Source organism: Diospyros lotus, chromosome 4 (genome assembly GCF_014633365.1).
Source record: "Diospyros lotus cultivar Yz01 chromosome 4, ASM1463336v1, whole genome shotgun sequence".
NCBI classification, from domain to species: Eukaryota; Viridiplantae; Streptophyta; class Magnoliopsida; order Ericales; family Ebenaceae; genus Diospyros; species Diospyros lotus.
This window is the reverse complement of record NC_068341.1, coordinates 748,057-773,645: the sequence shown is the minus strand read 5'-3', so window position 1 is coordinate 773,645 and position 25,589 is coordinate 748,057. Positions and strand designations below refer to the sequence as shown.

The 25,589-nt window shown below is 35.2% G+C and overlaps 2 protein-coding genes across 2 annotated transcripts; both read right to left on the bottom strand.

The window, feature by feature from the left end:
- Nucleotides 1-2,763: 2,763 nt before the first annotated feature.
- LOC127800069 (cytosolic sulfotransferase 15-like) lies at nucleotides 2,764-4,159 on the bottom strand. The gene has a single exon (XM_052334476.1). The coding sequence runs from the start codon at nucleotides 4,099-4,101 to the stop codon at nucleotides 3,106-3,108; it is 996 nt and encodes a 331-aa protein (XP_052190436.1). The 5' UTR covers nucleotides 4,102-4,159; the 3' UTR covers nucleotides 2,764-3,105.
- A 20,433-nt stretch (nucleotides 4,160-24,592) lies between these two features.
- LOC127799094 (probable F-box protein At5g04010) lies at nucleotides 24,593-25,339 on the bottom strand. Its single transcript, XM_052332826.1, has one exon. The coding sequence runs from the start codon at nucleotides 25,337-25,339 to the stop codon at nucleotides 24,593-24,595; it is 747 nt and encodes a 248-aa protein (XP_052188786.1).
- Between the last annotated feature and the right edge of the window lie 250 nt (nucleotides 25,340-25,589).

Here is a 25,589-nt window from a genome sequence, read left to right as displayed (position 1 = left end):
ATTTCTAAAAATTATTTATAATTTAGCATTTAGAAACTTGCCTAGCATCTCCACCAATTTACTTGAACTGAATTATATTTCAAAAAGGCAAAAAAAAAATTACAATTTTTGAAAAGTAATTTATTAATAATTTAAAATTAATATTATTAATTCTTTGAGTGTCAATATCTTTATCTTTATATATATAAAAGTAGGATAGTCTTGAAAAAAGAAATTTATCTCCAAAACTTGCATTAATGATTTACAATTAATACCTATTGCATTAACAATTTATATTTTGTAATTTGCATTAATAATTTAAATCTTTCAATTCCTTTGAAATAATAAATAGTAATAAAATTTTCCTCCAAAACTTGCATTAATGATTTACATTTAGTACTTATTGTATTAATAATTTATATTTTGTAATTTGCATTAATAATTTAAATCTTTCAATTGTTTTGAAATAATATGTACTAATTATTGTAAAATTAATAATGAATTTTAAATACACAAGTTTTTCAATGCTAATCATGAGTTTTCCAATACATTATTATGTGAATATTAAATATTTAATTAATCCGTTAATCAATAAAAAATAAATATTATTTATGAGAAATATGAATAGACACTTAAACTATTAATTAAGTCACAAAAATTGTTCATTTATATAAAATTTTATTAATTAAGTCACAAAAAATAGTTTTGAAAAAAGAAATTTACCCCCAAAACTTGCATTAATGATTTTCAATTAATACTTTTTGCATTTTGTAATTTGCATTAATAATTTAAATCTTTCAATTCCTTTGAAATAATAAATAGTAATAAAATTTCCCCCAAAACTTGCATTAATGATTTGCATTTAGTACTTATTGCATTAATAATTTACATTTTGTAATTTGCATTAATAATTTAAATCTTTCAATTGTTTTGAAATAATATATACTAATTATTGTAAAATTAATAATAAATTTTAAATACTCGAGTTTTTTAATACTAATCATGAATTTTTCAATACATTATTATGTGAATATTAAATATTTAATTAATTCATCAACCAATAAAAAATAAATACTATTTATGAAGAATATGAATAGACACTTAAACTATTAATTAAGTCATATAAAATTGTTCATTTATATATTATATATAATATATAGTAGAATAGTATGCAAATATTTCTTCCCTCAAAAAATCTGCCAAACTATTTTTTACATCTAAAATTTGTATTAAACTTGCATGAATTTTTCAATGTTATTAATTAATCAAAAATAAATATTTTTTGTTAGATCTTCTCATCAATTAATTCGTCAATCAATCAAAAATAAATATTATTTATGAAAAATATGAATAAACACTTAAAGTATTAACTAAGTCACGAAAAATTATCCATTAAATAAAATCTTATCTTTGTATAATATAATAATATATAATATATTATATTAAAGTAGAATAGTTTGCAAATTTTAGTTCCCTCCAAAAATCTGCCAAGTTGTTTTTTGCCTCTAAAATTTGTATTAAATTTACATGAATTTTATGAGAAATATTAATAGACAACTTAAACTATTAATTAAATCATAGAAAATTGTCCATTTATTTAAAATATCATCTTTATATCTTTATTCTATATATATTTATATAATATTAAAATATGATAGTCAAATAAAGTATTTTGCCAAATGTCAATCAGTGGTGATTTTTTTCTCTTAAAAACTTGCATTAAATCAAAGGTAGTGATTAATTAATTATTAATTTTTTAATAATTATATTATAGTCTTAAAATGTGATATCTTAACAAATTCATAAAAAATTATTTAAAGTTGTCAAATGCTAGGGTTTTTGAATGCTAATTAATATTTAAGGTATCATATTTTTAAGATTTTGAAAGAAATCAAAATTTATATTTTTAAAATTTTGTTATTATTGAAAATACTTATTCTTACTCATTTTGAAGAATTTTAATTTATATTTATAATTATAATATAATAAATAGAAAACAACGAACGCTTTTGAGTGGATATATTATAGATTTTATAATATTTATTTATAAATAAATATAATATAATTAATAAAAAAATTATAAATATTTTATCAAATGACCTATTTAATATGTTAATTATTCTTTAACACATTAAATAGCAGTATATTGAATTAAAAGTTTTCTTCATTAGCATATTGAATAACGAATAATTAATTAAATTTAAATTTTGATAAATAATTAAAGATTAAGAAATTATAATTATTAATTCTATTAAAATTATTTAAGATAATAAATTAATTTTTTTATTTTTAAATTAAACTTTCCCATATATCACACGAGGTCATCACTAGTTAAGTATAAATTAAAGATAGTCCACTAATTGCATTACTAATTATTGTTTTGGCTAAATAAAAAAGGTTAGAGCAAGGATCAAACAGTCTGGTGAGTATGATATTATCTCAACTTGTCTCTCATGTTTCTAACAGGAAAAAACAGCATTAGAAGTAGGATGTGATGTTAATTACGAGACACACTCGGACCATGACTTCAGTGGTCGTCGGATATGATTGAAGTGCATGTATTATTGGTCCAAAAGGTGAAATCGCTCATCTGGGCGCTCCCACACTCTAGCCCGACAGAATGTGAAGGGGTTAATTATGATGGCCCAGCCGGACGCAATGACTAGACCCAGGCTCGCTGCGCATAAGGAGTCTTCCTCTTTGGAGGAAACTCCCACACTGTCGCTAACGAGACTTAATCCTCAATTTTGATCCAAGATTCACCACGAAAGACACTTTATGTCCTCTTCTTAACTAACTGGGCTGCCCATGCGAGCAAGTGCATGTATTATTGCACCTTACATTGGAACACTGAGGCGTAGAAATTAATATGAAGTAGGCGGAGTACAACTGGTCACATTACACCTTTAATGCTGGCTGGGAAACATGAGAACTGAGAAAAATCTTACAGGGCTAGACTGACTGCCAAACTCTTGAGCGACGCACACTCAACAAAGACGACGTACGTAGTAGAAACTTGGGAAATGACCGTATACATATGAAATTCAACTAAGAATTTCATGAATGGCCACAAGCTGAACCCATATTATTTGAAGAAGATAAATATAAGGAATTAAATATTATATATTAGGACGTTTTGAAGGTTAAACCAGAACCCTCAAACTTGTCATGGATAAGCTTCTTTAGGGCCTCGGCCACGGACGGAGAAAGATAATTGGACCAATCTCCAACCTTTGCTTTCCTGAAAAATGCTTTGTTATCGATATTGAAGGGAGCATGATCATCAATATAATTGCCACTCTTGTTCACTTCCAAATCTTTCAAATTCTCAAAGCTACACAGCCTGGATATCTGTTCAGGCATCCCGTCCCTTTCTTCCTCCGTTGAAAATGGAACCCCCAAGAACTCGGCCAGCTTCTTAACGTAAAACACATCATCTTCCTTCAAGTCTTCGTACTTCAAGAAGAGAATTTGGCCCGGATTCTCTTGGCCGGCCTTCCAATATCCCAACATATGATCCCAGAAAGGGCCAAAAGGGGTAATCCCAGACATACAGTACTTTTTGGACCACTCATCCAGTGAGATGGAGTAGTGATTCTTGGACTGTAGACTGGATGCAAAGTGCCAGTTGGAGATGAACTGGTCCAAGGGATTTCTGCATATATAGACAAGCTTGCATTTGGAATTAGTTTTGATGGAGGCGGGCAGTGCAGAGTAAGGCAAGTGAGTGGAAAGAATTCTTGGGCTGGGAATGTCTTGGAGATTAAAGAGAGGAGCCTTTCGGTAGATTTGGAACTCAAGAGAAGGAACAAGAGCGTGGGGGTTAGCTGAGAGAAGCGGGCTCTCTATGAGCGGGTGCTTGCTTCTGTTGGCTACGGAAAAGATGAGGGCTTTCAACCAGGTGGTGCCGCATTTTGGGAAGGAAGCTAAGATCGTATCAGTTTCATGTGCCTGGAAATGCTGTTGACAGGAAACAACGTTCTCAACGATTATCTCAGGACACCAGAAACCTTGATAGAACAGAAGATCGAATCCGCTACAATTATTTTCTCTGGGAAGGCTTCCAAATAACCCTTCTTCTAGGGTGGGGTTCTGGTTCTGGATGTCCTCTGACTTTGCCATAGCTGCGCAGATTGAGGCGTGGGAGAGAAAGATGGTAGCATAGCCGTGCGTTGATGGGTTCTAGCTAGGAAATATATATGGGGCAAAATATATATTTTAACACTTCTACTGGTATGCTTTTTTTATTTACACACTTTGAATTTTTTATTATTTGAAAGACATTCTTGAATTTGTAAATTTGATTTAATTGTACTTTTAAATTTTTTTATTATTTCAATCATATATATCTAAATTATACAATTTTAAATCAATTATACACCTCAACAAATTTATTAAGAATAATGAATTAAGTGGTGTAATTGAAATAATAAAAAATTTTAAAATATAATTGACATAAAATTGCACAATTCAATTTATTTTTAAAATAATAAAAAATTCAAATGTATAAATAAAAAAAAGGAGCAAGTGCAGAGATTCAAATTTATATTTGATTATCAAATATATAAGATAAGAGTAATGTTATTCGGCCTGTGAAAGCCACCCACAACTAAATTACAAATTTACCTATTGACCCAATTCCTAACTTACCCTCGATTCTAATCCAGCCCAAATCCGACCATTCCCCCCCCCCCCCCCCCCCCTCTCTCTCTCTCTCTCTCTCTCTCTCTCTCTCTCTCTCTCACACAAGACTTCTTCTCCTTTCGACCTTCTCTCACTCACTCACTTTCCCTTTCGGCTCATTCCTCCATTCCTCTCGCTCCGGCCATCTCTCTCTCATTCCCGTGCATCCGACCAAGGCTCCGAAGTCCATTTAGCTCGTTTCGATAATCTCTGTAACGCCCCACTTTTTCAGGCGCGTTATAAACTTGGGACAATTCCGGGACAATAAATTTTTTTTTTCTTTCAAACACAAAAACTAAACCACATCATTTCTCAGTCCTAGAATTCTCATTCATTAATCTCGAAGAGAATCACCATACACATCAAATGCGGAAGCAAAGATCGAAACCTGATATCTTAACATTAATCATAAATAGATTTAACATTCCTCAAAACGTTCAGAATTTAAAGTAGTAAAACCTAAATACATGGGCTACATAACATACATTTCATTATTCATGCACCTTGATAAGTGTCATTTCATGCCTCATTTATCCTCGAATCTGTTACAATCTTCACTTGGAACGTTTGAATATTCCAGGGGCAAAAACCCAAATTAGATGATGAATCATCTAAGTAAGGGTACATAATGTTATGTCATGTGTGTATGCAATGTCTTTTATCGTAGGTGTCAACTACACCCCTCATGCTGCCTACCATTTTTGCGGCCCCCTCTTTTGAGACCGAGGTGTATGGGTGCACCCTTGGTAAAACAGCAGTGCCAGTTCGTACTCCCTACGGGCACAAATGCGCGTGATCGAAGATATCAACGTGTATTTATGCATTTCATAATCATGTATGCAGTCTATGTGATGGATACATATCAGGACATGTCAATATGATGAAAATATTTTTGAGAAAGTACCACTTACCTTCTCAAGCTTATCGGGCTTTCTCGATATCCGTGCCTTGTCTCGATTTGTGTGCCAACCTCAAAATTTGTACGAATCTCTTCAACTTCAGCCTTAAAGCATCCTCAACTTAGCATCTCCAACTTTCTCGGTATGCGTGCCACATCCTCGAAATGCGTGCTTGGGCCATTTTTCTCTCCAAAATCTCCGAGATATTACCAAAATATAATTTCCTATCTTTTGAGATTTTTCTGGGATTTTTTCGACATTTTTTCCATTTATTTTTCCTTTTCTTTTCCTTTCTTTCTTCTTTTTTTTTTTTTCTTTTTCTTTCTCTTCTTTTTTTTTTTTTCTTTCCACTTCATCTTCTTCCTTGCGCCTCCCCTGTTCCCACGCCTGCAACTCCTTCTTTCCTCTTTCCTTCTTTCTTCTTCTCATTCCTTCTTTTTTTCTTCTCCTTCTTCTTCTTCTTCTTCTTCTTCTTCTTCTTCCTCTTTTTCTTCTTTTCTTCTTGCCCGAACAACCTCTGCCGCCACCGCTCGCGCACCAGCTGCCCCTCCCGCCGCTGCCATTGCCCACCGTCGGCCGCCCAGGCCTCGCCGAACCCCGGCGCAACGCACGAAGCGCCGCGAGCCGCTGCCCGATCCCTGCTACGTTGCTGGCCAGCTGCTGCAACGCAGCTTCGCGGCTACCATGGCCGCGGTTCCAGCTCTGCCATCCATTTCCGCGGCTGCCGCCACCACCGACCACCTCGCCCGCCTCCTACGACTTCACCGGTCGCCTTCGATGCTTGCTCGCGAGTCGCCTAGCCTCGTCTCGCGACCCCTGACTCGCGGCCATGGCTGCTCGACTTGCTGGAAACTCGCGGCCATGGCTGCCGCGAGTTGCCGCAGCTTGCCCCGGCTCTCTCTCGATCTTGCTCTCTCCCTCTCTCTCTCTCTCTCTCTCTCTCTCTCTCTCTCTCTCTCTCTCTCTCTCTCTCGATTCCTCACTGCTCTTAATCGGCCAAAACGCATCAATTTATATACCTCCTGCCTTGGCCACCACTCCACCCGTATACCTACATATATATATATATTACAGCACTATTGCATATGCTTGCCCGCCACGCACATCAGAAAATCCCCACAAATCTCGCCTCAAATCTCGCTGCCACTCAGCAAAATCGCTGCCACAATCCCCCTATTTTGCGGCCAATATCTCGGCCATGAAGATCTCATAGAGGCTGGTCATCACACACACGAGCACTGCTACGCCCACTTATATATATAATTATATATATATATATTACACTTATATTAATAGAGAAATTATACTTTTAAACCTCCCATTTCATTCTAAATTTATTAGGACAATTGCCTAATTGCAATTACATTCTTAAACACTGAATTTCATTGCATTTCGATACTGAAAATTCAAAATTAGTAACTCGAAGCTTAGTTAAAAAAAGACGATTTAGCCCTAGTGTCCTTACCGAGCTGTCGTTTCATCCCGAAACCGCTGAAGGTTTGCTTATTACACAAAACCGAAGCCTCCATAGGGGTTCGTTAATTTTTCGGGAGTCCTTTATAATAATTCAGTTTTACAGCCTAAATGGCGACTGTATTTTAGTTGTACCGAAAATTGTTCCCGATCCGATTTCTTTTGATACCATAAATCCTATCTCGATACGCTCGTCGAGACCATATCATTTTCTTTAGATAATTTCACTCCGAGACATTCCCTGCAATTGATTCGGTACGTATAACTGCTATAAAACCCATTCTTCGGTATTCTAAAGTCATCAAAATTATGTGGCAACTTCATATGAACATGGGGTATTACATAAGGGTTTGGGATTATGAACTGACACCGTTGCTCTACCAAGGGTGCACCCATATATCTCGGCTTGGTAAGGAGGCTGTAAAAATGGGAAGCAGCAGTTGGGTGTGGTCGACTCAAACCGAAATGATATGAAAAATGACATTTTGCATAAATGCATTCATGTACGAGATATGTTTATTATTCCCTTACTTAGATGATTCATCATCTAACTTGGGCTTTGCCTCTGAAAAATTCAAACGTTTCAGATGGATATTGTAGCAGAAACGAGGATGAATGAGGCATGAAATAGAAGTTAGCAAAGTGCATGATGAATTAAATGATGAATTGTATGTATGTTATGTAGCCTATATATTTAAGTTCTGCTATTTTGAATTCTGAACGTTTTGAGGAATAATGATGTATAACCTTATTTATGGTTAATGAGAATGTAAGAATTGATTTATGATCAATGTTAAGATGTTAGGTTCGATTCTACCTTCCGCATTTGATGTTTATAATGAATCTCTTTTGAGATAAATGTATGAAAATTTTAGGATGGATACGAGGAATGCTATGGTTTAGCATTAGTTTGAAAGGAAAAAAAAATTATTTTCCTAGAATTGTTTTAAGTTATAACACCCCCGAAAAGGCGGGGCGTTACATAAGTCTAAACTTTCGGCCAAACCCAAATAGTAAACACATTGTCAGTCATCACCGGCCATCATGGCCAGTGGTTTCTAGTTATCTGAGGTAACCACCCGACACCTTTATCCCCATCAACCCACATACCCAAAAACCAGCAAGATCCAACGGCCGAATTTTCATAGATCTAAGTTTAAATATTTTGCCAAACTCAAATCGTAAGTATATACGTATAAGAGAGAGAGAGGGAGAAAGACTTACCTCTTTGTAGATCGGGGCCAGAATGAGGACGTCGGAGACATTGTGACATGGGACGAGCAGAAAGGAGGAATGAGATCATGGAGCACGAGCAAGAGTGTGAGAGAACGAGAGAGAGTTTGAGAGCAGGCGAAAGTGTGAGAGAAAGAAAGAGATTTTGAGAGCGAGCGAAAGTGTGAGAGAAAGAGAAAGAGTTTGAGCGCAAGCAAGAATGTGAGAGAGAGAGAGAGAGAGAGAGATGGCTAGAAATGAGAGGGAGCAACAATTGGAAAGGAGAGCGAGACCAACGACTGGGAAGGAGAAAGGAAGAAGGTTGCTTTGAGCGAGCGAGAATAAGACAGTAGGGGCAGAAATTTGAAATATTTACTTTTGGACTACTCTTCATATTGCGATATATCGCAAAATTTTGAGCTCGATAAAACACGAAATATCACGATATTCCAAGGGCGGCTTTCCAGGGGGGCGAATAGCATTACTCATAAGATAATAGTTGTTTTCAAGTCATATTCGTGTCATGTCAAGACACAAAGATAACACATATATGGTTAATCCAAATTAACAAGACTTTTTTAAGTAATTAATTGTAATACCCCAAGAGGCTAGAGAAGGGTAGTATATATCGAGGATAAGTGTAAGAACCTATATTTTCATGAGGGTGCCACGTAATTTAAGCAAGTTTAGAATATCGAAAAATTGGTTTGATAGTAGTTATACGTACCGAATTAACTGCAAGGAGTGTCTCGAAGTGAAATTGTCTAAGAAAAATGATATGGTCCCGATAAGCGTTCCGATATAGGATTTATGGTATCGAAAGAAATCGAATCAGGAACGATTTTCAGTACAGCTAGAATGCAGCTGCCACTTAAGCTGCAAAATCGAATTGTCGTAGGGGTTTTCCGGGAAGTCAACGGAAGCTTGAGAAGGCTCCGATTTTCCATAATGAGCAACCCTTCAGTAGTTTCGAGATGAAACAATAGGCCGGTGAAGACACTGAGGCGAAATCGTCATTATCAAGTAACCTTAAAGTTATTAATTTTGAATTTTCAATATTAAAATACAAATTAATTTGAGGTTTGAGGGATGGTTGCAATAAAGAAATTCCCAAGTGATATTAAGATGAATTATGGGGATTAAAAGTGTAATTTCCCTTATGTTGGTGTATTATATAATAGTTATATAAATATATATATATGCATCGTGGGTGTGTGCAAACTGGCTTCACGAAGCTTCTGGAAGCATCATGGCCGAGTAAGTTTGGTGGCTATGTTGCAGAAAGGTATGACAGCAAGTTGAGTGTGTTAGACGCTAACAGGGATGGGTAAGAGGGTTGAAGATGGCTATAAAAGGGGATGGGTTGTGAACAAATGGAAGCAGAGAAGCTAGCTGAGAGTTGCAAAGAGCAAGCGTTGGCAGCTAAAGCAACAAGCAATCAACCAAGTGATCGAGGGAGAGAGAGCTTAGCCGTGAGGCTTTGGCCGAGAGAATAGAGATTGAGAGATGGAGGTGCGGCCATGGCAGCACCACAAAGTAAGGGTCACCCAGCAGAGCAAGCAAAGGTTGCTGGGTGCACAGTGGTGCGACGCGGCAACCTAAGAGGCTGGAGGCGATCGAAACGAGGCTGCCGCAACAAGCAACAGCCATAGTCGTGGCCATGGCAACCGCTGTAAGGCTGGGTGTGCAACTGGGCGGTTTGTGCGGGGGTCAGTGGCGGACGCGAGGCAGCGGGCAGCAACTGGAGATGGCAGGGTTGGCTGAGGCAGCAGCTCGCGGTGGGGGCAGCGGCGGCTAGTGCATGCTGGTGCACGCTGGAGTTGCAGTGAAAAAGAAGGAAGGAAGAAGTAGAGAAGATGAGAAGAGAAAAGAAAAGAAAATAGAGAAAAATAGAGGAAATGTGGGAAAAATAGAAAATTAATATTTATTAATATTTCAAAAATTTTGGGCGAGAAAATTGTCCGAGCATCCGTTTCGAGGATATGTCACGCATACCGAGAAAGCCGAAGACACTAAGTTAAGGTAAGTAAAATTCTCTAGAAAATTTCAGAAATTCAAGAATATTATTTTATGAATTTTCATAGTGAAATATTTGAGAAAATAATTGAGAAATATTTACTTTGGATTTATGGAGGAAAAATAGGAAGAAATAGAGAGAAAAATAAAGAAAATGTAAGAAATTATGAAAAAATAGGTTTTTATGTTTATTTAAATAATTATGATGATTAGGGATGCTTTGAGGCTTAAGTTGAAGTGACTTGTGCGAATTTTGAGGTTGACATGCAAATCGAGGCAATACACGAATTTTGAGGCAAACACGAATATCGAGACAACCTGATAAGATTTAGAAGGTAAGTAATACTTCCCAACTGGATTTAGTTTTATGGAAAATACTTAGTTTGGAAGTGGTTCAAGTCAAACCCGATTTTAAGTAACTGATTTTATCATGTTGTCATGTTTTAATGTGAATATGTCATGTAGATTGCATTTACATGATATGATGTGTGTATATGCACACATTGATATCATTGATCACGCGCATGTTGTCTATTGGGAGTACGAACTAGCACCGCTGCTTTACCAAGGGTGCCCCCATACACCCCGGTTTCGAAAGAAGTGGTCGTAAAAAATGTGAGTAGCATGAAGGGTGCAGTTGATCCCTACGATGAGTAAGATATTGCATATATACATAATAAAATATTTTGTACCCTTATTTAGATGATTCATCATCTAACTTGGGTTTTGCCCCTGGAATATTCAAACGTTCTAGATGGAGATTGTAGCAAATACGAGGATGAATGAGGTATGAAATGGCATTTAACAAAGTGCATGATGAATTAAATGATGGATTGTATGTATGTGATGTAGCCCATGTATTTAAATTCTGCTACTTTGGATTCTGAACGTTTTGAGAAATGATGATATATAACCATTTGGTTAATGATGATGTAAAACTCTATTTAGGGTTAATGTTAGTTGAGAACTTATGCTTTATATTAAGTTATATTGAGAAACGATGATGTAAGATCTAAATTTCGATTAATGTTAAAATGTCAAGTTCGATTCTTGTTTCCGCATTTGATGTGTATAATGATTTTCTTTCGAGAAAAATGATTGGAAGTTTTGGGACGGATTCGAGGAATGATGTGATTTAAGATTAGTTCGGAATGAAAATAATTTATTATCTCAGAATTGTCCCAAGTTATAACACGCCCAAGAAAGCGGGGCGTTACAATAAGTAAGGAAATAAACAATACCATCTGGATACCTTTTGACCTGAATGTAAGCAAAGAACTCCCAAGTTAAGCGTGCTTGAGCTGGGGAAGCTCAGAACCCTATAGCATCCCACATCGAGCGATAGGAAGGACTGAAACAACTTACCCTAATGGGTCTACGTGAACTTTCCAGGGGGTCACCCATCCCTGAACTTTCCCAACTCAAGCACGCTTAACCCGAAAGTTCTTTGATTCAGCCCAAAATGTATCCAGCTGGTGTTGTTTTCTTCCTTATTTATCCTCGATATATACTACCATTATTTAGGCTCTTGGGATATTACATTCTTCTCCCCTTAAGCACATGACATCTTCTTCATCCAACCTTACTACTGGTTCCAAATCTTCTCATCTTTGGAGGCTGACATTCTAAAAGCTTGCCAAGAGCCGACCCTTGGAGAAGGCGGTTCGATAAAGGCGGGGAGTAGCGCTGGGGCAGGAGGGCCTGAGCAATGAGCGACTTCTGACAGGCTTCTAGGATGACAGCTTTCAAAGGGAGAAGATTTGTGACCAGTTATAAGGTCGCATAACGAAAACGTCATGTGCTCAAATGGGGGAGAATATAATACCCCAAAAATCTAGAGAAGGGTAATATATATCAAGAATAAGTAAGGAATGAAACAATACTAACTGAATACTTTTGGGGCTAAATATAGGCAAAGAACTCCCGAGTTAAGCATGCTTGAGCTGGGGAAGTTCAAGAATTGGTGACCCCTTAGAAAGTTCACATAAGCCCATCCAGATAAGTTATTCCAATCATTCTTATCACTCAATGCGAAATGTTACATTAATCATATTAAATCTCTCAATCTTAACGCATACATAATAAATGAGTGACACGATTAGACACGAATAATTCATTTATTGTGTCACATATATTATAAAACGTTAACTCATTTATTATATAGGCCATTCTAAACTCATTATAAAGACTGCATAAAAAGATTGTTAAAGCTATTAAATATGTTTTAACACATTTAATACATTAACTTATTAAGAAACATTTAATCTGTTAATAAACAAATAACCTAAGTTACTTTTTCACATATTATTCTGTTAACTAAAATTGATTCATTGCCCACTTACAATAATTATGTCATCAGAAGCAGACTTGAGCTTGCCACGTCGAGAAACAAATTTAAACGACTCCACCAGCAACAATTATGTTGCCAGAGACGCAGACGTGGACTAGCCACGTGGAGCAACAGATTTAAACCACCCGCCCCCAATCCCACCCCAATCAAATCAACTCCACCCCTCCCCCGCGCCAAATTAATAATTTTAAGATTTAACTTATTTTTATTTTATTTCCTTTTATATATATTGAATGGATAAGATCTGATTTTGTTACATTAATTAATAATTTCAGATTTAACAAATTCTTAATATGTGTTTTCTTTGTTATTTTTAAGTTATTTTTAATTTTTTAAAATAATAAAAATATATTTTTTTATTATTTTAAAAATAAAAAAATTTAAAATAATAAAAAATTATTTTAAGTATTTTCATCTAAAACAAACTTTAAACTCAAAATATATTTATTTATTTATATATTTATTCATATTTTATTATTATAATAAAAAAATATTACAAAATTTATTAACTTTAAAATGTATATATTTTTGTAATAATATATTAATATTAAATATTTTTAATTTATTAAATAAAATATTATTAAAACTTTATTCTCAAAATTTAAAAAAAAAATACGTTTTCTAAATTTCTATTTTGAGAAATAATTTTTCAAGATGACAAACATAGCACATTTTTAATTTTTTAAAAATAAATTTTTAAAATAAAAAATAAAAAATAAATTTAAAATTAAAACTGAAAATTAAAAACAATTAATTGTTAATTTAATTCCTCTTTGCTGCCATCTTCAAAATTTTAAACAAAAGCATAGAAATGTCATTTGATAAATCCAGTCTTGTTAAATTATTTGAATTTTTGGAATTGCAAGTCCTTGTTATATAACTTTATTTTTACATATAAATTATTTGTGAAAAGTTATTAAATTGAAGAATTGGGGGGGGGGGGGGGGGGGGGATGGTCTCCCTTTTGCGTCCTAGGTACCTCCAACCCTAGATCAGAACTCAGCCGGGTGGGGGGGAATGGTCTCCCTCTTGCGTCCTAGGTACCTCCAACCCTAGATCATAACTCAGCCACAAATGCTGCTGGTCCATCATAACTCAGCCACAAATATTTATGATTCCTGTGGGAGATGCCGACGGCCAATAGTACATGATTTTCAGCTGTGATTAGCTGTTTGGTTGGGCTAAGAGTAGAGTAACTCATTTCCATACCCTGATTAGCTGTTAGGTTGGGCTAAGAGTAGAGTAACTCATTTCCATACTCTGATTAGCTGTCCAGATTCGACTGTGATGTTACCTACCAGCATGGTTGGTAACATTTATTTGTTTATGTATTATTAAGATATTTTATTTAACTTTATTTTTAATTTATATCCGTGGGTTAAATGCCGTGTTTGTTAATATTTTATTAATAAATAAAAATATTTTAAAATTAAAAATAACATTTCTTCTCTAAACTACAAAACATCACCTCTATTTAGAATGATGAAGGTGTAAATGCTATTGGGTCGAGATTCCCTCCTAGTTGGAGGATACCCAAAAAATAGTTCAATAATAGTTGGAGCATTTCATCAGGTTAATTTTTTTTATTAATATATTTATTTCATGGAACTAAAATGCTCTTAAAAAATAAGAATTTTTTTTAAATACTCTATTCAGAATGGTGAAGGTGAATATGAAAATGCTGTTGGATTGGATTTCTATCTTAATTGGAGGATGGCCCAATAATGATCCAATAATGGTTGAGACGTTTCATCAAATAATGGTTCAGTTTTTCTTATTAATATTTTTATTTTACCTTAATAAATTATAATTTTTTTAACTTCTTAAAGTATAAAATTCGTTCATAATAAATGGGCAAAACAGAATAAAAGTATAGAAAAAAAAGGGTAATTTTTTTAGAGAAATTCAAATTTTCGCTCTTACCTGCATAGCTGTGATCGAACAGCAGATCAGATAGTCGTTTGTGCTTCAATTGATAGAACAGCAGATCACATAGTCGTTTGTGCTTCAATTGATATGAAATTTTGAGAGTATATTCGAGACTGCTTATTTTAGGATTTGGACGGTGAAAATTTGATTTGGTGGTCGGGATACTTGAGAATCGAGCTATTTTCTTTTTTGGTTTGTGGTTTGGCTCGGATTTCTATTTTTGCTTGCCCAACAGCAGTGATCGAATAGGCAATTGGACGGTCTATTTTGGTTTGATTGAGCTTAAATTTGTAGGGCATATTCTAAACTCGTGGTTCTTAGATCTGGACGATAGAGATCTGTTTTGGAGGCTGTGATCCTTGGGAAACGAATCATCTTCGTACTGCCTATTGATTCGGTCTATTCTTCATTATCTCTTTAGTTATTTTATTGATTTGAGATAAGATTGATTTTGTTTTATCTCTTGCCTCTTGTAACTGTTGAGATTTTGTAATTTGAATTCGGTGATATTATTGAAACTTTTGCGTGGGCTTCAATCTCATGATTTTTACTCCTCACATTAAGGGGATTTTTTATGTAAATTGATTGTCTCCTTTACTTTTGTAACTGTACTTGGTATTTGACTAATTATTTTGTTTCCTCACAAGTTTTCACAAGAACAAATTTGGTATATTAATCCCAACAAATACAGAAACCGATGGAAATTTATAGTTCAAGATAGAAAATGAAACGTTTCTACAATAAATTTAATGTACCAACTTTAGAATTAAAAGAATTATTAGTGATCAATTTGTTTCGTTCACATCTTTTTTAAGTATTATTTGCTAAGTAAGATATAGACTAAAAAAATAAAATATAAAAAATATTTTGAATAAAAATACTTTTTATTGTATTGTTAAATTTATCTTAAAAGAAGTCATATGATTTCTTGTTTTAAACTTTTCAGATAAATTTATTTATGTTTCCCTTCAGATAAGTCATCTTGAACCATACAAATAAGTTATCTTGATACAATTTTATCTTATTCATTTTAATAAACGGTACTTTAGCATATTTCTAACAAAAAATGTGAATATATTAATCATGTAATAAATTTATTTTAATAACTATTTCTTACACAAAAAAATTAATATTTATATGTATTGGTAAATGAATAGTTTTTAAATATAAAACATGTTGGGTTCAAAATTGGTAAAACTAGAAAGGTTATTATTGGTGTTGATTTTTAATTTTTTTATTTTCATATTTCTTAAAAGTAAGAGTAAGCAAAATTTTGATTTAATCAAAATAATCGAATCAAATTATTTAATTTTTGGTAAATTATATGAAATCCCCTGCACTTAGGGTCATGTGTAATTTATCTCCCTATGCTTTCAATTGCTTCAAATAACCCCCTTATACTTTCAAAATGTTACAATCAACCACAATTTGTTGTTATTTTACACAAGGGGTTTTATATAATTTATCCTTTAATTTTTGATAAAATTTAGTTTAATTTGATTTTTTTAAAATTTTAATAATTAAATTTGATTTCATTTTTATATTATAAATAAATAAACTAATTAAATCGCTGAAATTTCCAAACCAAATGGTTTTTTTACCTCAATTTGGACGGAACAAAAGAAAGAAGTGAAAAAGAAGAGAAGAAGAAAATGGAAAGAAATGCATTAATGTGGTGGTCCAACTGCCAACTGGTATCAAAGGAAGCTATCATTCAATCTCATTGTGCAGTCCATTAAATGACGGAAAAAAAAAAATTTTTGAATGGCTAAGTCTGCATGCATTACATGCATTAACGTTGGAGAGCAATCTCGGTTTTCGATTAGAAATCTTACTAACGATTATTTTCTGAATAATATTAAAAATTATAATTAATTAATAATAGTATCATCAATTACATAACATCTCTTTATTAAAAAAAACTAAAAAAATTATATATTATTATATCTTTTATTTAATTTTTTTTAATAAAAATACAATACATATCTAATAATATTATAATAAATCATCGCTCCTAATATTAAGTCATCTCTGCACATGGGTCTGGGGCTTGTAGGGACTTAAAAAAAGGTGAGCTTGTAGGGACTTTAAAAAAAAGGCGAGACCGACCCATTACCACGATGGCTTCTCGCACTGTCACGTCAGTCAGCTATTAACGCCTATTCAGCATTAAATGGCGACATTACTCGGCAACGACGGGGTGGGCTTTTTCGGCAACAAGATAAATCAGATTCGGTCTCTCCCTATTTGAGCAGGGAAAATTCTATCCGCAGCGCATAAATTACTCGTCACATCTAGTAGTCCCATCAAATTTTTTTATAATTTTAAAATATCTATTTTACCCCATAGCCCACACCTTCTTATCCTTCCCTGATCACCCTGGTCGCCCGCCTCACATCTCTTTTTTTTTTTTCTTGCACCATATCCACATACACACACAAATACATATATATATATATATATACACGCCTGGGTCGGCCATGGCCTTTCTTTCTCACACCGTATTCACATACACATACAAACACATACATTTATATATACACAGACCTCGACCGACCAACACACACATAGATATATATATATATACACACACACATGAAGGTCGTGGCCATGGAACCCAACTGGGTTCCCCAATTGCCGACTGGGCATTCCCAAACTACTGGGTTCTATGGCCGCGGCCATGAAATCATGTGTGTGTATATATATGTGTGTGTGTATGGGTTGACCATGGCGGCCGACCCACTGTTTCTCGCTCTTTTTCTCTATGACAGCTGTGAGGTGGCTGACCCACTTAGGGGGAACCCCGTATTGCGGGGTTCGAGGGTTTCTCGAACCCCGCATTTTGGCAGTTCCCCCCTTCCGGTGGGTCGGCCATTGCTGACCCACCTTGGCAATGGTGGTGCCAACCTACCTCGCGGCAATTGCACAGAGATAGAGTGTGTGTGTGTGTGGGTCGACAACCATGGCGGTAGAGGGTGGTATATGGTGCGGAAAAGAAAGAGAAATGTGAGGTGGCAGTAGGGGATGGTTGGATGAGATAGTGGGTTGTGGGGATAAAATAAGAATTTTAAAATTAATGAAGAATTTGGCAGGCTGTGAAGAGCAATTTTATGTGCTGCAGATTGAATTTTCTTTTGAGCCAGCATCTCTCCCATATGGCATTAAATGCTGATGGTCATTCCTTTAATTGCAATGGATGTCTGTAAGAACCCATATTTTCATGAGGTTACCACGTAATTTAAGTAAGTTTAGAATAGCGAAAAATTGACCTGACAGTAATTATAAGTACCGAATCGACTGCAGGGGGTGCCCTGGATCCGAGATATCTAAGGAAAATTATACGGCTTTATCAAGCATTTCGAGGCATGATTTATGGTATCGGAAGAAATTGGACTCGGAACGAATTTCGGTACAGCTAAAATGCAACTGTCTTTTAGGCTGCAAAATCGAATTATTATAGGTAACTTTCAGGAAGCCAATGAAAGCTTGAGGGGGCTTTGGTTTCTCATAAGGAACAACCCTTCAATGGTTTCAAGCAGAAACGGATGGGTTTAAGGCCAAAATGAAGATTCAGGCCTAAGTGCAGTTTTGTGAAATTGTCGGAAGGAGGTCGAAATGATGTTTTTTTAGAATTTTCGAGAGTCAAATGAATGTTTTAGGACTTAAGGGTCTTAAGTACAATGATGGAAAGTTCAGGGGTAAAATGAAATGGGCAAAATGAGAAAGCCAAAACATGGAGGGGCCAAAGTGCAAATAATTGAAAACCTCCAAAGTAGCCATGGCCGACCAGCCATTCCATCGCCAAAATTGGCCACTGGGAACCCACGAGGGTCGGTCGAGGACACCTTTGGGTCAAGTTGTGGCCGACAAAGACCATTAGGGTGGCTGGATTTAGAGAAAAAATCGACCAGAATGATGGTCGATTTGTCGCTCACTTGCAAGTGGCGATTTTGGTCAGGTAAGGTCGAGTTGAGGTTTATCTAAGGTAGGTTTATGCTCTAGGGCTCATGGGTTGGCCGATCTCAGGCATTTGAAGTATCGAAGATGCCTATAAATAGGGGTTGCTCGATGGCCGAAAATAGAAGAATGGGACCTTCAAATTGAGGACTTTTTCGAACGAATTGGGGTTCCAAAATAAGGAGCTTTTGTTGCCCATAGCCTGAGGATCGTTTCTGGAAAATTAGAAGCATTTTCGTTGTGGTTTGATAGGTTTTCAAGCTTCGCTGGAGTTGAGAGGCGGTGGCGTCGGCCAAGGCTTTAAGCCTCCGGTTGAAGGCCTATCGGCCATCCTTTGGAGTCCCAAGATGGTGCATGTGGATCGACTAAGCAAGGAGATCAAAGTAGCATCGAAAACCTGGAAAGCCGGCAAGGCCGTCGTCGGAGAAGACGATCGGCGCGTGCTGGTCACGCGCTAGTCATCACGCGCGCCCAGTCGCCCTGGGCACGTGCGGGCCTCCGAAAAATTTGAAAAAATTTTCTAAAAATTTAGAAAAATATTTTATGGAGGTTTGTGCAAAAAGTTTTGAGGTTTACCCTCCCAATGTCTCAGTTTCTGCATCGACTAGCCTTGTTTTACGTGCAAATGAGGGTTTGAGGTAAGTCCGGTAATTTTCCTTTGATGTCATTAGGCTTTAATGAATTTTTGTGGAAAAAGATTTGAGAAAATAGATTCGGAGGTATTTATTTGAATTTTTAGAAGGGAAAATAGAAGAAAATACAAGAAATTATGAAAAAATAGGTTTTAATACTTATTTAAATAAATACGATAATTAGGATGCTTTGAGGCTTAAGTTAAAGTGTCTTGTGCGAATTTTGAGGTTGGCACGCAAATCAAGGTGATATAGTATTTCGAGGCAAGGCACGAATATCGAGGTAGCCCGATAAGTTTGAGAAGGTAAGTGGCGCTATTCATCTAGATTTAGTTTATGAAAATGACTTGTAAGTGGTACTTCCCAACTAGATTTTGTTTTATGAAAATATTTGGTTTGTAAGTTGTTCAATCTCAAAATCTGATTTTAAGTAAATGATTTTATCATGTTGTCATGCCTTGATATGAGTATGTCATGTAGATTGCATTTACATCTTTGATGATGAAATATGCATATGAGCATGATGAGATTCACGGTCATACGTTGCATGGGTTTGGGATTAGGTACTGGCTTCGTTACCTTACCAAAGGTGCACCCATACACCTCGGTCTGGCAGGGAGACTGAAAAAATGACGGGTAATCTTAAGATGCAATCGACCCAAACATGAGAGTTATGATGTTATGTGTATTGCATACATATATGAGCATTAAATGTTTTGTTCCCTTACTTAGATGATTCATCATCTAACTTGGCTTTACCCCTAGAATATTCAAACGTTCCATATAAAGATTGTAACAGAAACGACGATGAATGAGACATGAAATGACACTTAGTAAAGTGCATGATGAGTTGAATGTATGTTATGTAATCCATGTATTTAAATTCTGCTATTTCGAATTTTGAACGTTTTGGGGAATGATGATGTATAGTCTCATTTTATAGTTAATGATGATGTACCTTATTTATGGTTCATGAGAATGTAAGAATTGATTTATGATTAATGTTAAGATGTTAGATTCGATTCTAGTTTCCGCATTTAATGTTTATGATGATTTTCATTCAAGATAGATGTATGAAAATTTTGGGATGGATAAGAGTAATGATATGGTTTAGTTTTAGTAGTATTGAAAAAAAAAATTAAATTATCCTAGAATTGTCCTGAGTTTTAACGCGCTCAGAAAGCGGGGCGTTACAATGACTCTCTTCGATATTTCAGGGTCACACTATTCGTATTGGAAGAGTTTTACAGAGAGATTTACAGATGATGTTCTCGCGAGAAATTGAGGACTTATCACGGTAAATTCACGATATTCTCTTCTTTTCTCTCATCTCTTTCCCCTCTCATCTTCAATACTACCTATCATAGCCTTCCTTTTGCCGTCACCTCCGTTGCTGCCTCGCACTTATCACTCGATGCCCACCACTTACCTTTGCATTCTCTCCTAACCCACCGCCACCACCCGCTGACCTCACTGATCGCCGCTTACGCTTGCCCTTGTTGCCCGCTGCATTCTTACCTGGTCGTCTCCCTCTCATAGCGGTGGTCAGCCATGCATCAGCCGTCTGCTAGGTGAGGATATAGCGCGACGAGGGTGAGGCGGTGACGACAGACGACGAGGACTAGGAGGGGTAGACGACGGGTAGCGACGGTGAGGTAGCGAGAGACGGTGCTTGAGGAAGAGGAGAGGAGAAAAAGATAGAAGAGGATAGAGAAGAGGAGAGAAGGGCAAAATGATCATTAAGGGAAGAAGGAAAAGGGAAAAAATGGTATTTTCAAATCATCTTAGATGTACAAATAGCATTAGGGAAATTCTATTCCTAACCACGATTTTACTCTCAGTAACCACTTTTTAATATACCTAAAATAGTATCAAGCAAAGATTCAATTTTACCTTTCATTTTCAATGTTTAACCACCCATATTATGCAATCACTTAGCACTATAAGAAAAATTATATTTAGTGACGGAATTTAAAGACGGAATTATTCCGTCGCTAATTTGTGACGGATAGCGACGAAATTTTCGTTGCTAATTTTTTAATTTTTTTTTTAATTTAGCGACGGAATACCCGTCACTAAATTTTAATTTTTTTATTTAATTTTTTTTTTATTTTTTAGCGACGGGGTTGACCCGTAGCTAAATTGTATTTTTTTATTTAATTTTTTTATATCTAAATTTTAAATTTATTTATTATTTTTAGTAAATTTAAATTTTTTATTTATTTTTAGCGACTGGAGTAACCTGTCGCTAAATTTTATTTTATTTATTTATTTATTTTTATTTTTTAGAGATGGGGTTGACCGGTCCTTAAATTTTATTTTTTTATTTAATTTTTTTATATCTAAATTTTAAATTATTTATTTATTTTTTAGCAAATTTAAATTATTATTTAATTTTTTTTTATTTTTAGAGATGGGAGTAACCCGTCGTTAAATTTTATTTTTTATTTTTTTTTAACGACGGAGTCGACCTTGTCGCTAAATTTTAATTTTTTTATTAATTTTTAAATTTTAAATTTATTTATTTATTTTTTATTTTTAGCATATTTTAATTTTTTATTTAATTTTTTTTATTTTTAGCGACGGGAGTAATCTGTCGCTAAATTTTATTTTTTATTTTTAACGACAGGGCTGACCCATTGCTAAAAAGTAAAAAAAAAAATAAATAAATAAATAAATTAAATAAAAAAAATTAAAATTTAGCGACGGAACACACCTATCGCTAAAAAATAATAAATAAATAAATAAATAATTAAAATTTAGTGACGGGTCAACCCCGTTGTTAAAAAATAAAAATAATTCAAATTTAACGACGGGTTCAACCCCGTCGCTAAAAAATAAAAAAAAATTAAAATTCACTAAAATATAAAAATATTAAATAAAAAAATTAAAATTTATGGGGCGGCTATGGCCGCCATGCCCACTTTGTGTGTGTGTATATATATATGTGTGTGTATGTCTGCGCGTGTGTGTATTTATATATCCACCATGCCATTATGTGTGTGTATGTTACGATCATAAGACTGTTACTTTTTCAGATGCCATTTCTGTTTTATTTCCTTATTATTTGGGAAACGTTGATAGTGGAAATAGGTTGTAATTTTTTTCCTTATTTTTAGCTTAGTAGTTCTTATTTTTCTTCAAAGATTTGTTGTATTTAAATTATAAAAGCCGTTGAATAAAAGGGGAGGAAAAATTGCATCCTGCTCAACTTGAGTTTGAGAGAAGCGCTGGACTCTTGAAGAGCCAGCAAACACTTATATTGTTTTTCTATTCTGTAGAATTTTTGTATTAGTTACGGTATGTATATATATATATATGTATCTGTGTATAAAAGATGATTTGAGGATGTGTTTCGGGGATCGCTGTGTGGTGATAGAAGAGGATATTTTTGAAAAAAATTGACCGCAAAAAGTCATTAACATGGTTGCAAAGAATAAAAAAATAAATAAATTTTTAATGATTATGAAGAGTAAAAAAGATGGCTACAAATAGAATTTCCAATAGCATTATCCTTCACCCTTTATTTAACTTATTTCAACCAATCAACATAAAGCAAACAAGTTCGCAGCCCAACAAGAACAAATAAATAAAAATATATATTATTTCCACAGTATATAATATAAAAATATATTCATATAAGTCATACCTAATTATAAATTAAAATACATATTATTTCTACAGTATAAAATATGAAAATATATATTATGTCGCAAACAATTTGTTTCTAAAATATATATTATTTCTTTCGATCGAAACAAATTATAATAATCAAAAACAATCACGAATAAAAGACAAATAATTTAACAAACAACCCAGAAGAAATAAACAAATATTAGATATTAAGCAATTACATCAATAAAAGACACCAAAGAACTAAAATATACAAAATATAAAAAATAATATATAACGATAGCAGTACATATAAAGAATAATACTTACAACAATTGCATAAAATAAACGTATTCCCAACAAAATACGTGAAAACGTGTATGTAATAAATATATCTTAATAAATATTTTTTCTATAATAATTTCATGGTAATATATATATTGGTAAATAATTTCACAGTAATATATATATATATATATATTGGTAATCACAATGAATAGTAATTGTGCGACAGTCACGTCTAATGGTTTATTGATTGGCCACAAAACTGATAATTTTCAACAAAGAAAGCCATTCATTTCGAGGAAATAAAGTTGGTAGTTTCAATGTAATATTAATGGAGTCGTCCAAGGGAAGAATTAAATGAATTCTGATGTATGTTGCATGGAGGAGAAATTGACTGCGATTTTGTTCACTCCTTTTAACCAAGGTGAACTCGTGTTCACTCCTTGATAGGAGGGGTGTTGTATTTTTGGGCGGAAAAATACTGCACCATAAGCTGACATGTGGCCTTATTTTGTCAATATATAATGTCATTTGTCAAAAGCATGCATACGCAGGTAGAACTGTTTTAATATAATACACAGAATAGGAAATCATTTTGTTGAAAAAATACGTCCCATGTTTGTCTTTCAATGCTCACGCCTAGCTAATATATACACCTGCTCCGACCATCCCGCTGTCATCTTCCCTTTGATTCCCCGCCGCAACCCTGACCCCATATCCGCCGCCAACCCACCCCCGGCAACCCTCCAACCGCACCCCGGCGACGGGAATTAGACGACAATAAGCAACTGTCAGTCCTCACATCATTCTTAATTAACACCTTTCGTCAATCCATTTCAATACTACATTCCAACTTACTTTCCACCCATCCAAGTCATCCACCGCCAAGGGCTCTTCATCGTCGACATCAATATTGACCCGGAATACGCCTTTGGCATCGATTTGAAGTTGGGCGCCTGGTTTTACAACATTCGGAATATAAGAATCGTCACCGTCGTGGACATGAATTGTGAAAATAAGATTAATTGGTCAACGGAAAACGGGTTTCCAGGGCTTTAGAAGGCGGCGCCTCGCTGATATCCCAGCCGAGAGCTAGGATCGACGGTTGGAGACAGCAGCGTCTGAGGCACGGAGGGCGGAGAGAGGGGGGAACCAAGAATTAGAAATTTACTTCCACGGATGGCCGGAAGACATACAAAAGAACCAGGATTTGCAGAAGTAAGAAGCCATGCATGGCTAGGGTTTTCGGGTCAAGGCGGGTGGCGAAACATTTTGAATGTCACTATTCATTAGATTATGATTTTTAAAATCATTATAATCATAATTATAAAAATAAGAATAATCTTAAGCGCGGTTTTACATTAATTAGTAATTATAATTATATTGTTATTATGTAATCAACGGATTAACTATATTTACAGTTTTATCCAAAACTATTTTAATAAATTGAATAATTAAATAAATTTTTTAATAAAAAATAAAATTAGCAACCAAAATTGAAAAAAATACATTTAAATTAGACTTAAAAGTAATAATTATACAAATTAAAATTGATCTAAAAAAACTTAAAAGTAATATCTCCAGCTAACGACGCTCAACACAGCCACTCCCACCATCGCCACCGTCATCTTGCCCCCCTTCTCACCCTTTCGCCTCAACCCTAACCTCAAATCCGCCGCAAACCCACTCCCAGAGAGGCTCGAACAGCACCCCGGCGACGGAAGCTCTGCCGAGAACCACCCATCGGTCCGTGGCAAGAAGCTGCCTTTGCCCTTGCAGTAGTCCATCATTGTGAACATCCCTTTAAACCCTTCCAACACCATGTTCCACGTAATCTTCAACCCATCCAAGTCTTCCACCGCCCAGAGATTCTCATCGTCCACGTCTATGTCGAACCGGAATACGCCGTCGGCATCGGTATTAAGTTCCGCGCCCGGTTTTACTACGTTGAAAATACAAGAATCGTCCTCATTGTGGGCGTCAATAGTGAAGATGAGGTTGGCGAGCGTAAGACGGGGCTTCGGAGGCTTCTGAAGGCGGCGCCTGGCTGATATCCGGGCGAGAGCGTACAGATGGCGGTAGGAAACGGCGGAGTCTGCGGCGTGGACATGGAGACTGGAGAGGGAGGGGAACTGGGAATTGCAAATGGGTTTCCAGAGATGGTCCGACGACATGCAAAGGAACCACGATTTGCATACGCATGATGCCATGGCTAGCGTTTCGGGGTCAAGGTGGCCAGCGAGCAGAACAACGACATGCCATGGCGGTGGTGAGCTATTTGATCGGCAACACATTGTTGCAGCCATCGACATCGCTTTGGGTTCAGAACCCTGTAATATATATATATATATATGTAGTTGTAGTTGTAGAAGATGCCACATTAATTAATGGTGACACGCGTTGTGCCAGAAGATATTGCAGTGACCACGTAATAAAATGAAGATTTTATCAATTGACTGCCTGGGCCCTGCGTCATTGACAAAATGAAGATTTTTTTTTTTTTTTTTTTTTAAGAGTGTGCGAACGACAATGGATGTCATTGTAGTGTATAATGTGTAAGCT